Source organism: Micropterus salmoides, unplaced genomic scaffold (assembly GCF_014851395.1).
Source record: "Micropterus salmoides isolate LMB-PRFRI ecotype aquatic unplaced genomic scaffold, ASM1485139v1 Ms_hic_scaffold_15, whole genome shotgun sequence".
In the NCBI taxonomy this organism is placed as follows: domain Eukaryota; kingdom Metazoa; phylum Chordata; class Actinopteri; order Centrarchiformes; family Centrarchidae; genus Micropterus; species Micropterus salmoides.
Genome location: NW_024040596.1, coordinates 23,641,900 through 23,661,479, shown reverse-complemented (window position 1 = coordinate 23,661,479; position 19,580 = coordinate 23,641,900). Strand labels below are relative to the sequence as shown.

The 19,580-nt window shown below is 39.4% G+C and overlaps 1 protein-coding gene across 2 annotated transcripts in view; it reads left to right on the top strand.

Moving 5' to 3' along the window:
* Positions 1-610: 610 nt before the first annotated feature.
* Positions 611-19,580, top strand: part of LOC119904459 (radixin) — a 36,022-nt gene continuing 17,052 nt past the window's right edge. The window contains exons 1-3 of one of the 2 annotated variants that reach the window (XM_038721149.1): positions 872-1,005; positions 1,160-1,256; positions 10,320-10,421. In XM_038721149.1, coding sequence (XP_038577077.1) covers positions 10,410-10,421 — 12 coding nt within the window. In that variant the 5' untranslated portion in view covers positions 872-1,005; positions 1,160-1,256; positions 10,320-10,409. Of the gene's footprint in view, positions 1,006-1,159; positions 1,257-10,319; positions 10,422-19,580 lie in introns of both variants that reach the window. The other variant, XM_038721148.1, reaches the window with a different exon arrangement.

The following is a 19,580-nucleotide window of genomic DNA, read 5'->3' as shown; positions in this document are numbered from 1 at the left end:
AAATAATTGTTTTGTTCAATACATTTTCCTGGTAAGAGCATCAGACATCATCATATAAGGCCTAAAGTACATGTCTGAGAATTACAACTTTGTGGTTCTTTGAGGATGTTGATTTTCACAGCCACACACAACTTTTTTTCTTCAAGGTTGCAGTTTGTACAGGCAGTCAGATGTTAAGGTGAAAAGAAAACTGGGAGGGAGAAAGGGCCGATGCCATCATTCTCGTCCTGTATATCCAGTACTCCCCAGCAACATGAGGCATAACTTAATGTATATTTGATATAAATGATCATAAGTTACAACTTCTAGATGCTACTTTGTTGCGAGGTTTCATGGTCCAACACTATAACACTATATTTAACTATCAAGTGGAAAAAATATCAGTGTCCAAGAGAGTATTGCTTGCCTTTTGTGATTTGCTGCACCTTTTCAAACCAGATCTTACACTAAATCAAACCAAAAGTTCACCCTAACTGGGCACTAGGTAGCCTATCTATTTCACATGTAGTCTTTCTTTACAAACGTTCACTGACACATTATAAGCGGTATATATTAAGTGTAATATTGGTTCGTTCCCCCCGAAATAAAGTGTGACTCAACCCATTTACTAGAAGGTCCTCAGGGGTTTAAAACGTCTCCTTTTTAGGTATGATAAAGTTTGGGACCCCTGGTTTACACCCGGCAGCAGGCTGCTCTGCAGAGTTTCAGTCACGGGGTGAGGGAGGGGGTGAATCTGCAGGACTCAGCTCACCACGCCTCGGTACGGTAACTTCGTCAGCCATATTGACTGTCTGTAGGCTACCTCTTCTCCGGTCGTGGGAGCCTGGCGGAGGAGTTTCCACCACTGAAGCTTGTGTACCCTCGGTACGCACCGTCTCCGGTAAACAGCACAGAGGACGGGAAGGTGAAACGCTCTATTTTTACTCGCTGTGGATATATAAAGTACTGCTGCCAGCTGGAGAGGGTGACAGTTGGACACATCCTCAGCGCAGCCAGGCGTTAGAGGTGAGTTTGATCGCCTTCATCTGTGCCTGCCTTCCTTTAAGCCGTTCAAATGAGGGGGGATTTATTTTCCGCTCCGGGCTGGAGAACGGGTAGCGGTGTTTTTACGCAGGCACGTTAATGAGCCGCAGCGGTTCTAACTTATTTTTTTTTTTAGCACACACCGATTTGACAGGCAGGCTAGAGGCGGCGTGCGGCTCAAATTTGGCTTCACCACTAACCGGGTTCTTGGACCTTTCAGGACGTGAGGACGGGTGAGTGAACTGGTGTCACTTTGCTGCGGTGCTGTGTGTCAGTTCAACTGTTACGCAACAGAGCAGGACTGACATTAGTAGTCGGGGTAATTAGATGCTCCTTTCCAGAATGACCTGTCGGCGGTTCGCAACCGCCGCTCATATTAGGGGAGCGCATCCACTTTTGGCGTTTTTAGTGCCGCTGAGAGCGAGGCTAAGCATATCACCATTGTCACCTGGACGAAATGCCCATCTCTGGTGTTGAATTCCGCGGTTAACTGAGGTCCTCTTTGCGTTTTTCATGTTGGAGGGCTCTCCGGCTCTTTTGCTCAGTGCGGAAACAATGGTGTTTTTTTTGCGCCGTTTGCAACTTTAGCAGCGAGTCCTGCCGCTGCTGACGACGCGCCTTGCTTTCTGCAACAATATTGCAAACAGCAGCTGCAAAAACGTCATTAGCACGTTGTCACACTGAATCGGTTTTGGCCCTTGTTGTTGATATGCATGGACTCGCTTGTGGTGGTAAGGGGACTCTGAAATCTACCTGTGGTCGATTCAAATTCCGCTGTTTCTGCGCCTGCATCCATGGCACTGACATACACTGATGTGTGCCTTTGAGCCAAACGACAACCAAATCGCTTTCAGTCTGACACATACAAAAGCACAAATGTACACGAGAGAGGCTGGTGCTTGTTCCTAAACGGTGTGTAACTAAGTTAGTCTGAGTGAGTTCAAGTGAGTTTACCCTCAGTCCTGGAAACCGCGCCGACTTACACCGCATGTAACACTGGCAAGTTCAGCGTTTGCACGTAAACAACGGTCCTGAATACAGTGACATTAACGCTCCCACACATGATGCTAGCGGTCCATCTGGCAATAACAGATGCTCCGTCGGCGTCAGGGAAGTTAGGACTCTCTGATTGGCCTAATTACAGCAAGGGGGGTGAGTTTATTGGCTGCTGTCGCTGTCGCTCAAATCCTCCTGTTGCTCCTGACTCCGCCTCCTCTGGGACCAAATTACAGCTCATTTGAGAAAGAGGCTCTGTGCACCAGCCATGAGATACGTTTGACGGCTGGTTTTAGATTTCCCTCAGCAGCGCAATTTTTGGTAACCTGTTGAATAATCTCACGGCTGCAGATCAGAGCAGAATAATGCTGTTTTATTCTGGCCACATGTGCACATTAACGTAAATTACTGAATAATATAGCTTGTTAGTGGTCTGTTATTTAATCTTAGTGCTGGTTTAAATTCAGGTAAAGTCATTCCTGTTGGCTACCAGAGCCCCAGAGTTACCTTTTAAAATGATATCAATTAGTAATAAAAAGATGAACTGTTTATTTTTAATACAAATGTTAGGTTACCATTTTAGAAAACTAAAGTTTCAAGTCATGTGATGGTCCAGTACATGAACCATTTTATATGTCCTTGCTGCTTATCATTATGTATGAACTTTACATTTTGGAAAGAGGCACACGCAGCCCAACCTGGGACCTTCAACAAAGCAACATCTACAGCATTGTAGGTGTTTCAGGGCAGGAAACAAACAGGTCATGGTTTCCTTTATGCAGAAACAAATTTAGACCATTTTGCAGAAACAAACAGGCACGTTAATCGAGAAAGTAATTTGCCAGATTGGCTTCAGATTCGGCATCTGAAGCTGGCCAAATGGATTTCTTCACACACCAGCTGCTGCTGTGAGACTGTCTGAAAGTGGTTGTGATGTCAGCTGGTCAGTTCTTCATACTGTGTTGTTGCAAATTTTGTTAATTAAGCCTGATAGAGGAGATTTGTATCTACCTATTTTTGTCATTTGCTGTTTACATTTGCACATTTAAGGCTGAGTGGACATTTTTGAAACTGGTTCCTTTTTTATCTTTTGTGTTTTTGTTCCATCAACTGTGGTTACATTTTCAGTCCGGTTAAACCCAAAATAAAAGAAGACTGAAGCAAAATTGAATGTAACAGAAATATCCATTATAATCATTCACTGTATTATAAAAGTGCATACATGCATTAGCAATGAATACAGTAGGTCGAAGTTGAACAGGAGTTGCTCAGAAGTGCAATGGACATTAAAATGTGCAGTATTAGTAATCATTTTAACACTCAATTCAGTTTCAAATCAGTGGTTCGGATTATTTAATTGAAGTGGGATCTAAAAGCTGATGCCTCATGCGCATGCACAAATGATGGTAAATATCTGAATAAACAACACAGACTGTAAAATAAAAATTCTGATTTAATTAATTAACAATACAAAGCCATAGTAAAGTAATTTCTTTGTTAAACTTTGTTTGATGGACATTTCATTCTAAAAGCAATTATGCCAACTATTCACTTGTTCCAGCCTCTCAAATGTCACACATGCTGGTAACCTGTGTTACTGTGGATTGTTTGAAATAATAACATTTGGCATTTTATATACAATATTAATTGATTAGTCAAGAAAATAATCTGCAGATTACTCAATAATAAATATGAATTGCGAGTTGCAGCTCTGAAAGATACAGCGTGCTAACATTTATTTATTTTTATTCATTTTTAGTGGACGCTTTTATCCAAAGCGACTTACAATTGCTATACATGTCAGAGGTCGCACGCCTCTGGAGCAACGAGGGGTTAAGTGTCTTGCTCAGGGACACACTGGTGGATGGGTCACAGTGGGGGATTAAACCAGGGTCTTTCACACCAAAGGCATCTGTCTTATCCATTGCGCCATCACCCCCGCTAACGCTTAGTTTCACAACCCACATCACAGCCAGGTTCACTGACAGACACTATCTAGTTTCTCTTTCCGTCTGTCACTATCACGTCTTCTCCTGTTTTTCTTTCACTTTCATTTTATGTATCTGCATATCTCTATCGTTCCTGTGCTGCTTTTCTGAAACGTGTGACATTATGCAGCAGGTTAAGTCAATTAGGTTACGAAGTATTCTGACAGAGAAAGACTCATATTTCCATTCATCTCTATACGTAGAGTAGTCTGGTGGTCTCAGGTTTAACAGGTAGTGTTCCGTCCAAATTCGGTCCTGTGTCCTTGAGCAAAGCACTGAACATCAACCTACTAAATCAAACTGGATGATGACATTCATCTCAGATTTCCATTCCTTTTAACAGCTGTCAAAACCGGTTGACTTTTTTTGTAGCTGTTTAGCCAAGTGAATATTTATTGTACATATTAATCAGATTAATGTTAATAATGCTGAATACTCCATCCTGTTGCTGGACTCCTCAAAAGATTACTAAACAAAGATGGAAGGGGGGAAAAAACTGTCACGAAATGGCAATGTTTGTGGGTTTTCAAGGTCAGGTAGTCTGTGGTCTATGTTTTAGGTCTTTGTTTTGAAAGCAGATTCCTCTTTTTGTCTTATAACTCTTTCAGTTGGAGGGATCCCGAGTAAAGAGTCACTGCCTTACGTCTGCTAAACATTCAAGTCCATTAAGTGGCACCAAAGCAGCATTAAAATTTAATTTAAAGTGACAGCATTGTTTTGCATTGTTTGTGTTTGTGGGTTCAAAGGTCACACCCTCAACAGGCTATTTGTGCAGTTTGAAACACTGTTCTTCTTGCACTCGATGAGGAATCTGGTGTACAAGTAGAGCCTTGTTGTCAAGCAAAGCAGTTGGTACAGTTTCCTGCTGTTATAACAGCTGTGGGAAGTTGTGAATGTCATCTCTGGCACTTAAAGTAGGACAATTTGTAGTCTCTGCAGACACATAACTCAAACTATGAAATTTTCCTTAATTGAAGAAGACACACTTTTAACGTGGATGCCCTCATTGTTGTCTGTTAGGCAGATTTGTCTTTTTTTTTTCTTTGTTTAGATATTTGGACCCTATAAGGATTGAACCAAACCACAAGCAGAAACACACACAACCACAAGCACCTCAGGAGCTAAACCTCAACCCGTCAACCAAAACAGTGTTCACTTGCTCAATGAAAGTTTATTTCCTCAGTCAACTCTGAGCTCATAGAGGCAATAAAACAAATGAAGGTTAAACCACAAAAGAAGCAAAATATGATCCACAAAGTAAAGCAAGCAGGAAGCAAAATAATTCAAAATTAAAGATGACAACAGAGAGAGAAGTGAGTTCCAGCAGGAAACAACTGAGGGAGAAGTCAAACAATCAATCAATAAGTCATTAAGAATTGTTTCTAAAAATCTGAACCAGTTCCAACTTTATAAGAAATGAAGGTTTGTTAAGAAACACACTTTCTGATTTTGCTAATCACAGGTCAGCTTCATTCTGTGTTTCTTGGGGCATGGTGTAAGAATGCAGCACTGTTGATGTCCTAGTTGCTGTCGTAATACCCAAGAATCAGAGCATGGTAGCATGTCCAGCCAGTATTCAACAAATACATGGCAAGATAGAGGCTATTTATATTTTTATTTTATTTTAGATTTTAACCAGAGACACAAACTAGCTTTTATTGTTTTGACAAATATTGCTTTTCATTGCCCAAAATAACGTGGTTTGTGCTTTCACTATACTTTTGTAGATTGTCTTAGTTAAACAGTTTGCCACACATCGTAACTTAAGTCAGAATTGAAAAAGAGAAGTACAGTAATATTCTATCAACTCTGAATGATACCCAAACCAACCACACCTGCAGGGCTGTTAAAGGGGAGAGGAATGCAGAGGAGGAGGAGCCAGGATGCTCTAAAAGTGTGTGTAAAATGCAATAGTGTGTTGAGATTGATTTGGACAAAACAAGAGAGAGAGAGATGAAAGAGTGTAATGTGCACAACGAGCAGAGTTTCTTTCTGCATGAATGGTGACCTGGAAGCTGTATCCGCTTGGGAGAGAGCCTCTGGTTTCACTGAATGAAGGGACACACACACACACACACACACACACACACACACACACACACACACACACACCCTGACATCCAGGTTTACGAGGTAGTGGGCTGCTGAACAGAGCAGACCTGTGTTATTTTGGAAAGCTCCGGATGTTTTCAGCTACAGCACACACTAAAGGTCACCCTTAGAGTGTGTGTGTGTGTGTAGGCCCGGGGGTCATGTGTTTCTGTAAAGCCTGGTGCATTTAAAGCTATTAAATTTTGTAGGTGGTAATCACTTTCACCTTGCTGAATGCAGAACAAAGCTGATGTTATCATTCTAGTGGCTGTTAGACCCGAAGAATGAACACAGAAAAAATAAAGAGAAAAAGACTGCAAGCTAGAAGAGGCATTTTGTCCAGAATATATTTATCTTGCACTGAATATTACACAACTTGCAGCATGGATTATTAAAGTTGTGCATACTCTATTCTTTCAGAGTGAGAGCCATCTTCTCTAACTTTCTACATTCCAGTTTTCCAATTAAGGCAGTGACAGATCTTTAAGTCTGTTCGTTATTTTAGTATTCAGGGTCTTTACCTATCTCCTGGCTGCAGGTATATGGGTCAAGGCAAGCTTTGAATTCTTATGTACCCCTCCCCTTGCTGGCTCGCTCTCTCCTTTCTTTCCCATCAGGGCACTATTCTACTCCTCACTCTCTCACAAATGATAAGGTGCAAAGACGCTGCGCATAAAAACGAGATAAAGAGGTAGAGGGAAATTGCACATGGAGACCCAGCTGATGAACTCACCACAGGCAGCATATTGTGCAGTTTTATTACATAGACCTGCTTTATATTTAAGCCATTTAGCGAAGTGACTAGCACTGATACAGGTTTAGTATCTTGAAGCATATGTGTGGCTGATATTAAATTAGGTACCAACAACACATTTAGGAAGTGTTTGGTGCTTTTATATTTCCAGGCTATGGCCAAACTACCGGAAGGTACCACTGGACTCAAGGGTTTAACTGAATTTGTTGCATCTATGCATTGATTATAAATGATGCTGATACAGTCTGCTAACCTCTTGAAAGATATCCTAATTGAATTGTTCTGGTTTCAGCAGAAATCGATATTGCGATTAAAAGTCAAATCGAATAATCGAACTGCAACTACTTTCTGCACTTTTAAAACTATAAAGCTGAAACTGGTGTTGTCACTGCTAGAGGATTTGGGCTGTTTTGTGGTATAAACTTCGGGCTAAATCAACTTTATTAAGAAATATGCATTTCATGTGTTGCAAATAGATATACAAAAGAGAGTGTGGTCAATGTTCCATATTAGCCTGGCCAAGTAATTGTTTTTAGTGGGTGAAATTAATTTAATTAAATTTACATTGCGCCAATTCGTAACAGAAGTTATCGCATTGCCCTTTTCATAGAGAGCAGGTCTAGACCGTACTCACTGTAATTTTTACAGAGACCCACAATTCCCACCGTGAGCAACCACTTGGTGACAGTGGTAAGTAAAAGTACAAGTCTAGAGTCATGTTCAGGCTCAAATTGACAGTCTGGTTCAGCATGGTCTGGTCTTTAAGACATGTGGAGGTCTGGTCTCAGTTTAGGTCTGTGCAGAACTTTGGTCACTGCTGCCACTGTCAGGAATATTAACATTATAGCTACGGTAAAACTGCTAATTTTACACTACAACTATTACTGCCGAGTGAAATGAATGTTCAAGAATGTTCAGACTAACATTTAATGCTTAAGAAAGGTGGAAAATTGTTTAATTATTTCAATAATGTGTTCTTTGACATCAATACAGAATATATTAAATGTAAAGATTGCTGTTTAAAAGCAGTCTTAAACATTAAAACACTGTTTAACGCTCAGAAGTCTTCCGTGTTATCATGTGAAAAAGTGGAAACATTAGTTTTGTTTTCCCTTTTAGAATAATGATAACATTAAAATACTGCTGCCTTTCATTTTTTATTTTAACAATTACTGCTGTAAATGGTGTCATAGAGGAAAGTTGAATGACAATGTTGGGTTTGTTGAGCTGCTTTTGTGCCTTGAGTATGAGGTTGGCCTGATTGCCAGTGCTCACTTTGAACAAAGACATATTCCAGGCCTCATATAGCTTCAGGATTTGGCCGCTGACGGGATGATGGAAGGTCTGACTGTCTGCAGCTGAATTAGGCCACTTTTTTCAAAGTATAATTCATAATGCTCTCTGATGTTCATTTTGCCTCAAGAACTTTCAATGAATTTGAGTCCAAAGCAAAAGGAAACATTTAGGACAGTTAAAGAGGCGTAAAAAAATCTCTGGTACTCAGTTTTCAATAGTTTGTAATTGACAGAACTGATGTCACATTTTCACAATAGATAAAAGCTTAGAGCTTACTAGAACTAGAGTTCCAACATCGCCTTCTAACATTAATTGTACGTGATTTGATATTGGTAGCCTTTGCAGCAGAAATGTCTGTAGCACTGTTCACTGTTTATATATGTTTATGTTTGTTTATATATAATCTATGCATTTGTTATGTAGATCCAGAATCTTCCAGTGTTACCTTTAGTTTTCAGTTTGTTTCTGCCCTCAAGCCTGAGCTTGTGATTGAGCCTGGTTTAATTGTCCTTGCTAACACTTTAACAAGTTGAGAACGGTGTTGCCACACGCACCAGATCTGGACACCTACCGACTGCACTCTCTATTTTAGATTCTGGTCATTTAGCTGATAAGCAGTTCTAGATAAACCCACACTGTCTACAGATTAACCATAACTTCAAGCAACTTGGGAGTAAGCAGGTCAAGGGTAACCTTAAAGAGATCATATGGCTTCTCAAAAATAGAACGCAGTTTTTTTTATCTGTCTATTTCTCGCTCTACGATTTCTGTCTATTTTTGTAGTTCTCTTTTTTTCCCTCTCAGATACTTGCCTAATTCTCTCTGTACTTTCTTCTTCTGTCTCTTCTTTCTTATGCTCCAAAACTGCCACTAAGCATGTTGTGTTTTATGCTGGTAAAAATCCAGATACACCTCTGCCATTCTTACTTCAATCGGACTCAGGAGAATTTTCAGCTGTATGCCAAAGTGGTGAAGCTCAGTAGCAGCTGTTAACATGAGTGTTTGTATGTACGTTTCTCTCAATTACAGTTTCCACTTGTGGGAAGAGAGCAAGATCATACTGGATTCATTAGTTCTTCTCAGTGATGAAGGCTGATAATCAAACTGAATTGGTGTTTCATTTTTAATTCATTGTTCATTCTGACGTGTTCATGCTTGCCGTTTCCTGTTAGGGAGGGGGCATATTTTGCACTTACACAGCGGCAACTTATGTCCAATAAGCATCCTTTTCAGTCAACATGAACATGGTTTGTGGTAGCTGTTGCTAAGAGTAGTTAATATAAAATTTGTTGCAGAAATATATCCATTTAAGAACTTGCACTCTTGCGCCAATCTCATCCACACGTTTCCATTTTTGTCGCCAGTTTTCTGTGGCCATTTAATTTTGTGGAAATTAAATGACAGTCTTGTTCTTAATCCCATCTACAAAGCTCTGATTGGCATGTAAAACGCTAGTATTCAAGCTTCTCCCGTGTGAGGATTTGCTGAATTTCATATCATGTAAACAAAATATCTTTGCTCTGGCAGTGTTGACAGGACACCAGTGCCAAGACATCAGTTCCAGGAACACGTGATGGGTATTTTATTACTATTCTCCTAAATGATTAAACGATGACTGTAAAAACAAATCGGAAGAATTTGTTTATGAAATAATCATTACCTATTACCCTAAAAGTAATTGCAGCAACTCAGGATCATATGATAAATTTTAGCTAAGCAAATGCAGTGTTTGCCTTTTTTAAAAGCAAAATCCACTCCAGTTAGGCCAGACTTGGCTGATATCACCAGTACTCAATCCCTCTTTGTGGAAAACTTTGCCCCATCCAGGCTGTATTTTCCCTTTTTAAACTCTTTGTTAGGAGGGGAAACAACAGAAAACACTTGGAATCGCTGTGGAGTATCATCCTATTCGTATATGTTTTATTTTCTGTCTCTGCATACTCTTAATCTAACTCTCTCTTTCTCGTTCCCTGTTTTCACTCTGACCTTTTGAATCTAGCCTTTGATTGTTTCCTGTCCATGTCAGTTAGACGTAGAGAAAGACAAATGAAGAAATAGAAGGAGAGCTACAGAAAAGTACAGTGCACGACAACTGAAGGGTACACTGAATCTGATGTTTATGTTATTTATTTGACAGTGGGTCATTTGTTTTTGTTGTTGCTGTGTCCTAGGTACTAGGTGCCCCGGAGAGAGGCAGGAAGACGGAGGACGATTTCTTTCTGTTTTCTCAGCAACAGGGGACGGGCGGAGTGAGGAGAAAGATGCCCAAACCGGTTAGTACCTAACATGCTGAACGAGCTGTGTTGCTGTCATGTAGAGAGTTAGTGCCTGTCCTGCTATTCTCTAGTATAGCTATTTTTATATGCACTTCAATGCAGCTGATGAGGAAACAACTTTTCGTTTCTTCTGCGTATGTAAATACTCAGGGAAATGACAATAAAGTCTATCTATCTATATCTATCTATAATCCCACAAGGTTTTACCATTTATCTGCCCAATTCTTAAGTATCAGACTGCAGAATTTGCAGCCAAGATCATCTGTTTAGTTAATGACTTTTATTGCAATTTAGTACAAGAACTTGCTCGCTCCACTCAAACAATACTCACTGTTTTGCCCTCATTGAATAGTACTCAGGAGGTTAAAGTTGCTGGCTTAGAAGAGAGGTTGACTGCAAGTGCAGGATGAGTGTCAGGCACTGATAAGAAATGGGTAAGAAACAAATAGAAATAAGCTATTGTTCTTTATTCCTTGTTTTGGTGCCATTCATACCTGCTCTGTTATTTTAAGAGAGGCAAGAGTCTGTCATCAGCTCTCCCAGCTAGAAGTAATGTGTTACAGGAGTGCACAGAGTTTTGGGAAAACATGCACACACACACACACACACACACACACACACACACACACACACACACACACACAAGTACAACAGTCGGTCACTTTGTGGAACTGTCCTGTCTATTGAAAAGAGCACACACAATGAGGGCTTTTTCTGCTCTATTTTTGGATTGAAGGACAGTGGGAGCTTTCATCTTGCTCTGACACAACACACATACAGGCTGAGTTTGCACTACAGTTTAAAAAACAGGAATATAGTCTGAGGGTTGTGAAGACCTTTGCTATATTTTAACCTTAAAAGCAGCAATATAAATGCCAGGGATAGAGCACTTTGAAAGTGTAGCAGTTTTAAGCGTAAGTATGGAACTATTGTTTTGATACGATCAATATAATGATGTCAAAAGTCATATTTAAATGTTTGATGTTTTTTGAGAGAGAGAGAAGTCTGGGGTAGACTGGGATTTAACATCACATGTTCAAAGATTATTTCAATTAATATTTCTTTCAGTAGATGGTAAAAGTCAATTGAAGCAACATTTGACCAGCCTCAGTTTTATAATTTAAGTAATAACAACGCCTGCCTGTAAACCTACACCCAATTCTAATACTCACATTGACTAAAAATAGATTGATAGAGGTCAGTGAAAACTAAATCAAGGATAGAAAGCTTGTAGTTGCAGAGTGTTTACAATCCTGCTGCCTGTACATGCTGGCTACTTACACAGTTATATACAGCCAGCCAGCGACTGTACCAAGCCCCTAGTCCATCAATCTCAGTAATGGGGAATTAGGCCAGGACCAATTCCTGGAAAGAGACCAGGGACATGTGATGGAAAAGTAGCAAGAGGATGAGAGGTGAAGAGAGAGATTGAGGGTGATGGAAATGGAGAGAGGAAGATGAGAAAATATGAAACGGCTTATAAGAAAGAATAAATGACAGAGAGGAAGCAAGAGAGAGACTTTGTATAAAAAGGGCTTTTTAAGGTTGTGTGCAGTGCATTTTGAGCTCATGTCATAATTGAATGTCATAAAATATTCATATAATCAACATATGTTGTTAACATGAAGTAACTGGTGTTACTGTTTTTTACCACCTGTCTGAAGTAGCAAAGTGAGAACATTTAATTTATAATTTACATTTTGTAAATTGATTGAGAAACATCACTGAATTAAATCAGAGAGGAACATTTGGAGAAACAATGTTGTGTGAGATAAGAGATGGAGCCGTGTACAGGGACAGATGGAAGGGTAATTTACAAGAGTAAGTGAAAGAGAAAGTTGGAATGAATGAGTATCAGATCAAAAAACACGGTAGGGAAGAAAGAAAGGGATAAAAGAGGATTTGGAAGAGGACTGATTGACAGGCACTTTGTTCATATCCAGTCCAGAAAAACGACACCCAAGCCGCCCTTGAGGGGAACTCCCACTCCGGTTACATTAGACCACACTTTGACATTAAGCCTCGCAGTTGGACAGTAAACACATCAGCCCTTTCACTGCTTCATCTCTGCAGTCTCTGCTTGTTTTTTCCCAGTAAAACACTTAAATGTCACATCGGATTGAAAGCTAAAGCTGAGCGGCCACTGCAGGCACACCTTATAATCACTGAACAAGTAAGCTAGATTGGCTGCTCCACTAGCTCAGAGCTAATGAAGATCACTATAGAAGAAAATATATAAATGAAAAACACATCGACACACAGGTGAGGAAAGTAAACCACCGACCAGAGCTATTTTGTTGAGCCACTTAGAAACAAGCTATAAGCTAGTTAGCCTCAGGCAGACCATTAAAAAGTGAATTTGGTCTGGACCTTGACCCTCCTCTAGGCTGTGTTTTAATGGTGTTTTTGTGTGTATATACAACCTAACACAACATGGGTGTCCCCTGGTATTCATGTTTTTTCATGTTGTTCAAAGGGATTTGTACAAAGGGGCTCTGTGTAAGCAGGCTAGTCAGAAAGGGAATATTGGTGATTTAATCAAATAAAGAAGAGTAAATGAAATGAAACAATGTTATCTTTACCCCACATTTCACAATGCTGTACGTGTATTTTAAGCAATATGTGTTAGACACACAGGACTGTGCCAGAGAGGTGGCCATAAAGGGATTTTTTTGCTATATTTGTTCTATTCTAACTTTTATCAACCAGCTTTGATGAAAGCTGACTCTTACCTTTCATTTCAGAAATTAAAAGTGCTTTGATTTTGTTTGATTCTGAGAGACTATCATCTCAGATTCCTAAAGTCAAAGGGCTAACAAATGTAGAAGTTGGGTTGTAAAATTTTCAGCATCACGTGAATGATCACAATCAACTCTTTGCCTGGCGTGGAGTCACTTGATCATTTAGTTTTGCATTTAAGAGTGTAGATTTAAGCCCAAATCAGGAAAGTACTGTTACTGCACAACTGAACCCAACACAAATGTTTTCCCTCTTTATTTTAATCCTCATAATCCTCATTTCCTGCAATTTTACTCAACAGCAGTAGAAACCTTGTCCTCTGCAGAGGCCCAGGCAGGGTGAGGTACAGAACACCTTTGAAACTGGTATGGGTTAAATTTCAGGCTGAATGACACTTCATGCTTTCACACACAGACAAGGATTCTGAACGCAAATAAAGTTACAGCAAATACAGACAAAGAAAATATGTTGAACATGACATTAGGTCTTCATCCAGGTCATAAGGTGGTACGACCACTTCCTCATGTGAATTGTGTTATTAGGGACTATATCTGAATATGATATGCATATATTTGTTTGTATCCTTCCCAGTATACCAGTAAAGTTGGCCACGGACACGTCAACAAAAGGTAGAAAGTTTAACAGTTGCAGAAATATTTTCAAGGATTTTGAAGGTTTAGTATTGCTTTGTTCATTTGACAGTGACAGACACATTAAGAAAGGCCAGGGTATGCTTGACACAAACTAGTTCATAAATGTGTCTTTGAAGGCAAATGTGTTTACAGCTGTTCACAACAGCCACACTCAAAGTCAGAGTGAAAAGCTGGCCTTCATAGAGATGATGGTAAGGGAATAAGGGTGCACATCTAAAGTCAGTCTGTCCTCGAAGGCATTCATGGGGTTTGGCACTCGTTTATACACACAAAAAGAAATAGAAGTAGTTATTTTATTTTTGTTTCAAATAAAATCATTACTTAATCAGGCAGTCTCAAAAGATACCTGAGAACAAGAAACATTCACAAGAACACAGTCAGCAAACATAAACAACACAATTACACAATTCACAAAAAATTGTAAAAACAGTTACAAGAATTATAATAAAGCTTCTAAATCTCCAGGAGGAATGTAAGACTTGATGGAGCAGCATAACAATACAGAATATGTCCATCATCAAGTGCAGAAATAAAGGTTGCCTGCACAATCGTTTTACAGTTGGAAGAAGACATACATCCTTTAATTCAATACAAGAAGCCCAGTTAATAGCTTTTAATAATAGTTGTGTGAAGAATGTAAAGAATTGGCATTTTTAAACAGTAATAGAAATTGTCGAATGTAGCCTCCTTAGTAATGACGTCAGAAAGAAAGACACCTTTAAATAATCATACACAAGCCTTCTTCGGAATAGGTACCATTGCTGGCTTCATCTGTCTGTTAAAGTTATGGCATTTATAGAGATAGCAGCCTCGAGTTAAAAAACTTCTGATTGCAAGAAAAGAATTGCAAGTGTAAGGGACGCTTGCCCCCTCTTCTCATATTGAATCCCCGGAGACATTTTCACATGTGTTTCATCATATATTCATAGTGAATTCTGCTGCCTGTTTCATACTATCTGACAGTGATCTCATGTGGTGTAAGAGGACGTGTTGAAAGTGATGAGGGAATCTTACAACATCCGACCTAGTAAGATTACCGTCTTATGTTTTACAAAAAAGTGACCAGGGTGCTGTTTAGACAAGTGACCAACATGTTAAATTGTCATCACAGTAACCTAAAGGAGTGCATGCCAGAATGGGGCGTTAGTTGGAAGCAGATAATGTTTTTGAGACAAAGAAAGAAGACATGGGAAAATGTAAAGCAAACATGGAGACAACACAGAAAAAAAACTATTCATCAAGTAACACACACCCTGGGGAGCTGGAGAATCCTTTAAAAGATGCATTGATTTCCCACATGTTTTGGTCAGTGTATGTGTTTCCCCAATGGCACTGTGAGAGTGTGTGTGAGTATAGATCTGTCTGATTGCATCTATTAGAATAAAAGGTGTGTAAATGTGTTACTATATATTTATTTTGTGAATATATCTGCTTGCTTGCGTGGAATGTATGTTGTGTGTTTGTGAATAAGCGTGCATCAGGCCTGTTAATCCAGGGTCTGGGATGTGGTGGGACATTGTACATTATTGATTTAACACTGCGTTTTGCACATGTTGCCCCTCTTGGTGATGGTGTCCCTGGGGGCTGGGTGCTGGTGGAGAGGGGGGCAGAAAGCCTGCCCTGGAGGCTTTAAATATTTCAGTGGGCCATTTTCATTTATATAATGGGAATTATCCAAGTCACTAAATCTAATTAGGGGGAGGGTGTGAAGTTCATTCCTGCGACCTCCTCTCCCTAACCTCGACTAAATTCAGTCCCTGTTTTATTGGAATTGGCACTAAAAATGCTGTGTTAATTAAGCATAAGGATAAAACATTAACTTCTAAATCTGCATTCAGTAGGATTTAAAATGTAGTGATTTACAGAAATGCACTAAATGGCCAAAAGTATGCGGACAGCAGCGTTTATTTGGTCTGCAGTGGTTTTTTTATGGGCTAGGTACCATAGTTCCAATATGAGAATTTACTCCTATTCTCTTCTCTGTTTTATATAGTTTTTGTTCGAATATCTTTTGGCCTTAGACTACCTTGAACTATGAGAACTTGAGGAGGATATTAATCACTTCTTATATTTCTTGGCCTTCTGCTCCTTGAGCTACAAACAATATTAGTATTACTTTTGCTCTGCTTATCACTCTTTTACTTGGAGATATTTTTTATTTTTATTTTTGCTTGGAGATATAAACTACACACAAAAAGTTAGGAAATTTGTGTTTGGTAGATAATTTCTTTGTTGTAACAATGCTTCTTGGCAATAAATCTTATACCATTGCAAAGCCAGTTTATGTCCCTTTATAAATGGTGCCACATTTGTAAGGAACATGCATTTGTGGGATAAGCGGCAGAGCTGAGTAGGCTATTAATTGGCAATTTAACAATTTATTTGCTTTTTGTGCGTAGTATTATAAATCTATATTCTCCACAGCTGAAGGCAAAGCTGTGACTGCCATCCTAACTCATCCTACTCTAATCCAAATCAAACAAAAGATCCCTGTGTAAATTCTATGCTTTGAAAAGCATCAGTTCCTGGGCGGACCCTTGTGTGGATGGGTGGATTTTATACCTGTAAATACTCACATTACTGTATATGCCAGAATCTGAAGACATTAGTGTGGTGTAGTATCAGTAGTGTAGATTGGTAGAGGACACATACAGGAGTGGAGGTGAAGAAGAGTGTCAAGAGGAAATGTTAAGTAGATAAGTGGAAAGAGTGGATGACGATGGAAAACAGAGAAGAGAAAAGGTGAGGAAGGCAGCATGGCCCCGATGTCCTTTAAAGCCTCTGTTAACCAGCTTAGCTACCAACAGCTTTTAATTATGGCTGTCTGAGTCCTTCTCACAAAAACACAGTCAACAGGTGGGCTTTATTGCGTGGGTGGACTCTGCCGGAACATACTAGCCTGCTATTTAGCTGTCACTACTTGTTTTGAATAACATGGAGAGATGGAGGATGCTGGTAAACACAGCCAGCTAAACGAAGACAGACATGCATGCTCCGTTTTCCCCAGCAACCAATTGGCTTGAACCTCAAAAATCAAAAGTTATACAGCAAGAGTTTGTACATAACACTATAATTATAAAATCCTAATACATCTGATGTATCTTAATTAAAATAGTGTCTGCAACATGAATAAATGGATAAGGAATAATACATATGTATAAAAAATATAGGCTTTTAGGCTGGTAGGTTTTGCTACTTGGAATTTTGTCTACATTGAGGGTATTTACTATATTATTAAACACTAGTGGAATGTAGTAATATCTAGTTTTCTGATGTAATCATTTAATATACTAGTAAGATAGATTAATAAGTAAGTAAGTAAGTTAGAAGATTAGTAAGTAATATAGGATCAGTATGTGTATGATTAATTCATCCAGGAACCAGAATGGAGAAGAGCATAATATTGCCCTTGGTGGTTATTGAATGATTCAGTGGTGTTGATGGTTTGCAAAACAATGGACAGTGCTCATTGGCTCTCACTCCATCTCTGTAGTAGGTGCTAGTAGCTTTTTAGCATTAGTGACACGTGCTATGTGGCAGTAATAGTCCTTGTTGTTGTATGCTTTAAAGTGCGGGTCAGCAACCTCATTTTCTACTGTGTCATCCAAATACTTGGCAGAGCTTCCTCAGTATTTAAATCACCGAACCTCCCTCTTTGTGTGAGGTCTGCTGCAGATTCAGGGGATTTGTTTAACTTTGTTTAGTTTAAAATGAACCAACAGTGCTTCTGATCCTGCCCTGTTAACATGAGCTTAAGTGGATCTGCATTTACTCAATTTGAAAATTGCTTTGTTGTTGCTGGACAAGTTCAGTATCTCAGTGAGGGAAAAAAAAATGTCCAGCCATGCAGATTTTTATAGTAAATATATAATTTAGAATTCACAGCATACAGAAGCTTTCTGTATTAACACAGCTTCAACAGGGACAATTCAACAGGGACAATTTTCCATCTATAATTATAAACACACATGGCCCTGGATCTGCCAGGCTTCATATACCACCGCTGTGGAGAAGTGGCTGATATATTTCTGCTAGTGGCCTAAGCTTTCTTTTTGTCTTGGCAGTATTTGTAGTAGTAGTTGCACAGATGGTAGAAGCACTGAGAAAAGTAGTACTAGGACCATAAGTAGACGTAGAAGTGATCCTTACTAATATGACTAGATTTTTACTAGCACACTGCAAGTAATAGTACTGTGATAGTACAAGTTTATTTTCATTCATGTATGTGTATTTCTCTGAGAAAGAGCTGTCCATCAATCAACGGTACAAGAAAGGACTGTGGTCAGCAGACAGGCTGAAACCGCCTGCTTTATCTGCTAACGTTTTGTAGCTATCAGCCAGAAGACATGTTGCTCTCTTTCTATATCAGTGTCTTTCTGCTCCAGCAGACACACACACACTATATATACATACAGCTCATGTCCAAATGTCTGCAGGCCCAGACAAAGACACAAGAACACATTCACACTCGCACATGAAATAGTTCCTCTCACAGACAATAGTGGTTACTCAAAGTAAATGGATATTATTCACCTCTGTGCAGCCATGCAGTGTTTCCACAATTGGTATATTTTTTTTCTTTTCTCCCTCATCTTCTGTGTTTTTTGCTGAGGTCATCCATCCTGATCATCGACTAATTGAAGGGTTGCTGGTTTGATTCCCAGCTCCTGTAATCCAGTCGATGGGTCCCTGAGCAAGATACTGAACCCCAAACTGGTGTGTGAATGGGTGAGCTTAGAAAGCGCTGTATCCCTCCTGATGAGCAGTTGGCAAGTGAATAGGTGAATGTTATTTAATTAATGATGGTTCTTTGTAGAACCACAAAGCTATTTTTTTGAAGAACCTCTTAAGAATCATTATTTTTCCTTGAGTAGGGGTTGTTCTGAAAAAAACAGCCCTTGTGCTTAGAGTGCTTAGCCAATTAATCAAAGTTAATTGACAGAGAATTTAACTATTTTGAAAATCAAGTCCACTGACCATTCTAACAGTACTTTGATGCTATGCTTGTAGAGAGTAAAATATTAAAATCCGAGATGTCATTTTGTCATGTGTGTTGACTTTGTACACATTTCCTTGTAACTCGAATTTGAGGATTTGCTGCTTTGCACTGTAAATTGAATACATTTAGGTTTTTGACTGTTGGTCGGACAAAACAAACAATTTGAAGATGTCGCACATTAGGCTCTGGTAAATCATGACATATATCCTCAAATGTTGGCTATTTTATGGACTAAAAGACAGACGTCAATTGCAGCCCTGCTTAATGTAACTGCAGTTTTATTGGTTTGCTGTTGTCTCTCTGTTGAACTGTTCAGCTTGTATCTCACCTCGACAGGGGTCAGACCTTTCTAGGTCACCCTGTCATGTGTTAAAATCCCTCTATAGGACACCCACGGGGCTTTTCAGAAAATGACATTAAAATCTGCCTCAAGGGCGTTGCTATGGAAACCATATCAGCCAGACCACAGAGATGCACTATATGCAATGATATGTACACAGTAAAATGTCATATTGTGTGTGCAGATTGTACATGCATGGAAGCCACCATATGGCTGCGCTCCCATACATACACACACGTTTAATTCGCTGTGGCACACAAACACACACACACCAACACCACCATATGGTTACTTTCTCATACTTGACTGTACAAAAACTTTATTTGTTCTTCTTCTAGAGTTGAACAAATGCAGAAAACACGCTTAGAACACACACACTTGTATGCATTTGTGTGTACAGATCAATAAGGTTGGAGGTAGTGTGC